General features: G+C 64.0%; 1 protein-coding gene across 1 annotated transcript; it reads left to right on the forward strand.

Moving 5' to 3' along the window:
• Window positions 1–87: 87 nt before the first annotated feature.
• On the forward strand, window positions 88–4,147 carry OSBPL7 (oxysterol binding protein like 7; the record flags this gene model as incomplete). The annotated part of the gene is made up of 15 exons (XM_010726566.3): window positions 88–338; window positions 524–646; window positions 745–798; window positions 917–1,030; window positions 1,117–1,227; window positions 1,305–1,425; window positions 1,519–1,622; window positions 1,695–1,787; window positions 1,861–1,990; window positions 2,084–2,208; window positions 2,414–2,521; window positions 2,589–2,720; window positions 3,132–3,222; window positions 3,295–3,572; window positions 3,953–4,147. Coding segments are annotated over exons 1-15 (1,872 nt in total), but the record flags the coding sequence as incomplete, so codon positions are not given.
• Window positions 4,148–4,156: the final 9 nt, after the last annotated feature.

Genomic DNA, 4,156 nt, shown 5'->3' on the forward strand with positions numbered 1-4,156 from the left:
AGGGTTCTGCTTCGCCCCCACCCCGGGACCCCTCCGTTGCCCTTGGTGGGGGGCAGCAGGGCTGTGCCGTGGGGATGTTTGTGTGTTTGTGGGCATGGAGGGCTGCGGGTAGGGGGGTCCCCAGCCGGGGGCCTCCACACAGGGGTCCCTGACCAGGCTCCCCCTTCCCACAGTGGGTCCCAGCTCCTGGACTGTGACAGCTGAGCTCAGACCCTCCAGTGTGGACCCTCCTGTGCCCACTGGCCATGGGCAGCCACGAGAAGGATCCATCTTCTCCCAAAAAGGCCCTGTCACGCTCCAACAGCACTGTGTCTTCCAAGCACAGCAGCATCCAGCAGGTCAGGGAGCTCAGGGGGATCCTAACCGCATCCAGCCTCGCTTAGGGGTGTTGTGGGGTCTCAGGGGGCTTCGCTCTGCTCTAATCAGAGGGATACAGAGATGCCCTGGTACCCCTGGGGGACAAGGTGGGAGCTGGAAGCGGTGGCTGTTGCAGGATCCCTCCCACTGACCTCTGTCCCCATAGGGCTCGGAGAGCTGGGAGGTGGTGGAGGAGCCACGAACTCGGGGCAGCCCAAGCCGGGAGCCGGAGAGGCAGGAGGGCTACCTGCTCAAGAAGAGAAAGTGGCCCCTGAAGGGCTGGCACAAGGTAACGGGGTGCTGGGGGCAGCGTGCCCAGCCCCGTGCAGGTTTAGGCCCTTGCAATGGGAGCTGTAGGGATTCACCTCTGTCTCTCTCTGTCCCCAGAGGTACTTTGTGCTGGAAAATGGCATCCTGAAATATGCCACCACGCGCCAGGATGTGAGTATGGGGCTGGGCTGTGCCTGTGCAGCCTCCCTATGGGATCTGGTTGGGGGAGACCCCATTTTCCCATAAGGAAGGGGGTCTCCCTCTTGACGGGGGTCCCTGGGCTCCCCAGGTCCTCAAGGGCAAGCTGCACGGTGCCATTGATGTCCGTCAGTCTGTCATGTCCGTCAACAAGAAGGCGCAGCGGGTGGATCTGGACACAGAGGAGAACATTTACCACCTCAAGGTCCGGGGGCACCCAGTGGGGGTTGGAGCTGGGGCTTGGAGGGGACTGAGCTGTTCACTCCCGCACACCCACCATCTGTCCCACAGATCAAATCTGCAGAGCTCTTTGCCAGCTGGGTGAGCAGCCTCTGCTCCCATCATCAGGGGGAGAGTCCAGACCCATTCGCTCCTGCCAGGAGGACCCCCACCTCCTCACAGGTCGGTGGCATCTTGGGGTGGACATGTGGGACCGTGTCTGGGAATGGGGCTCCTGATGGTGTCCTTTCTGTCTTCAGGGTCCATGGACACGGATCATGCCCTCTGGCAGTGCCCCTGCCCTGTCTGCCCTCGCCAGCTCCAGGGACAAGGTGGATGCATGGCTGAAGGACAGTGAGGGGCTGGAGCGCTGCTCAGCTGGTGAGCAGGAAAGGGAGGGGCCCCACTCCCATCATCCCCATCTCCATCATCTCCATCCCCATCCCTGACCGAAGCACCTCTGCTCCCACTCAGAGCTGTCAGCATGCCAGGTACAGCTGCGGGAGCTGACAGAGATGCTGCAGAGCCTCGAGTCCCTGCACCGCATCCCCTCCGCGCCCCTCATCTCCAGCACTCAGGTGAGTGCCAGAGTGTGGGGCCGATCCTCGCAGCCCCCAGCCCCGCTCTCACCACCCATCCCCTTCCCACAGCCCTCAGCTGCCACGGAGAGGCCCAAGAAGGGTCGGAGGACCACCAGGATGTGGTGCACTCAGAGCTTTGCCAAGGATGACACCATCGGACGGGTGAGGCGGGTGCAGGCTGTGTGTGTGTCGAACCCGGGGCTGGATCTCTTCTTGAGCCCCCTTTCCCTTCCAGGTGGGGCGGCTGCACGGCTCCGTTCCCAACCTTTCGCGTTACCTGGAGCCCAGCCAGGGCCAGCTGCCCTTCAGCCTGCCGCCTGAGTACAGCCAGCTGCAGCGCAGCTTCTGGGTGCTGGCACAGAAAGGTGGGCCACGGGGGGGGGGGCGAGCCCCAGCGGGGGGGGACTGAGGGGTGGGGCATGATGCCACAACCTCACCGCCCGTCCCTGTTCCTGCAGTGCACGGCTCACTCAGCAGCGTGGTGACAGCACTGATGGCTGAGAGGGCTCGCCTGGAGGACATGCAGCGGGCATTGGATCGCCGGCGCTCAGCCCCACGTCCCGGCAGTGCTGGTCCCACTGGGGTGAGAGGAGTTGTGGGCCGAGGGGGGCTGTGCTGGGGTCGGGGGCACAGGTCTGGAGGGGCTGCCCCTGTCCTGGGGGTGCGCTGCAAGTCATTGCGGCTTCGTCCAAATGCTGGGGGTCTGGGTGACCCTGTGTACACCTGAGCCCCTGCATGGGACTGGGAGGATGCTGTGGGGGATTTGGCTCAGCTCAGCCCCTCCACAGGCTCCCCTGCCAGGCCTGGAGCCACGGGATGGGCTGCAGCGCTTCCATTCGCTCTCCGTTTCCTCTGACACCACTATGGACTCCTTTGCCTCACTACTCCCTGATGAGGTGATGTGGGGCAGGGGATGGGACTGGGGGGCAATGGAGTGGATGCTGAGCCCTGCTGTCCCTGCAGCCCGACATGCTGCCTGCCAAGGGCCGGGAGCAGCAGCGCTCGCAGCGCAGCATCGCCTCGCTGGCCGACTCGCACACTGAGTTCTTCGATGCTTGTGAGGTGTTCCTCTCTGCCAGCTCCTCTGAGAATGAGGTGGGGGATCTTAGGATAGGAGTGGGCAGGGAGGGCTCTGCAAAGCCGAATGGGACCCCCAGGCTGGTGCTGCTCCAGTCAGTTCATCTCTCTGTTCTCTCACCCCCTCCCTCTCCATTAGCCAGCCCAGGCCTCCATGTCCTCTCTTGTTCCTTTGTCTCTTCCAGCTACCCACAGTCCCCCCAACCAGAGTGTTTGGGGGATCCCCGCTCTCTGAGCTTAGTAGTGGGACCAAGCTTCCCCCCCAACTCCCTCCATCCCTCAGTCCCTGCATCCCCATACTGGTCCCATGTTAGATCCCCCAGTCCTGTCCCACACAACCAACCTCCTCCACGGGTGCCCTTCCCACCAACCCCCCTGCTGGGTGACCCCCACCCCCCCTGCAGCCCACCCGAATGTGCCCGTCCCCAGGCGTCAGATGATGAGTCCTGCATCAGTGAGGCTACCAACAGTATTGATGAGGACCTGACCGAGCCGGGGGGGCCTGGACGTCCCCAAACAGGTATAGAACATGTGGGGGGGGGACAGGGTGCTGGGGCAGGGGCATGCCAGTTCACATCCCCATGTCCCATAGGAATGGACAGCCTAGGGGGGCTGGTGGAGCTGCCCCCACTGGAGCTGCCGGGGCCGGGACCGCAGCGTCGGAGCCGTCTGCCTGCCCCCCCTGCACCACCGGGGGATGTGAGCCTGTGGGGGCTGCTGCGGAGCAGCGTGGGCAAGGATCTGTCCCGCGTGGCTCTGCCGGTGCAGCTGAATGAGCCCCTCAACACCCTGCAGCGCCTGTGTGAGGAGTTGGAGTACAGCACACTGCTCGACCGCGCCGCCCGTGCACGGGACCCCCGGCAGCGTCTGGTGGGGGACATGGGGTGGGGGATGTGGGTTGGGGGGGTGGGGGGACACTGAGGGACATGGGTGAGAGACGTAGGTTGGAGGGATGTAGGGTGGGGGAACATAGGGAGATGTGGATTGGGGCAGATATGTGTGGGGGATCACCAGTTGAGGGGATATGGGGAGATATGGGGTGGTGGGACACGGGGGGACAGATTGGGGCAAACGTGGAGGGACATGGATTTGGGGGACGTGGGTTGGGGAGACACGGAGTTGGTGGGAAATGGGTTACATGGGTGTGGAAGGGAGGACATAGAGGGACACGAGTGGGGTTAGGGGACACCCCAAATGGGATGAGCCTGCCCTGGCCCCCCCAGTGCAGTGACCCAGGTGTGGCTGTGCAGGTTTATGTGGCTGCCTTCGCTGTGTCTGCCTACGCCTCCACCTTCTACCGTGCGGGCAGCAAACCCTTCAACCCAGTGCTGGGTGAGACCTACGAGTGTGTGCGGCCCGACCGCGGCTTCCGCTTCATCAGCGAGCAGGTAATGTGGGGCTGGGAGGGAAAGGAGGGGCGTGGGGGGGCCGGAGGGGCAGCGACTCCTCCCTTA

Source organism: Meleagris gallopavo, unplaced genomic scaffold (genome assembly GCF_000146605.3).
Source record: "Meleagris gallopavo isolate NT-WF06-2002-E0010 breed Aviagen turkey brand Nicholas breeding stock unplaced genomic scaffold, Turkey_5.1 ChrUn_random_7180001839287, whole genome shotgun sequence".
Lineage (NCBI taxonomy): Eukaryota > Metazoa > Chordata > Aves > Galliformes > Phasianidae > Meleagris > Meleagris gallopavo.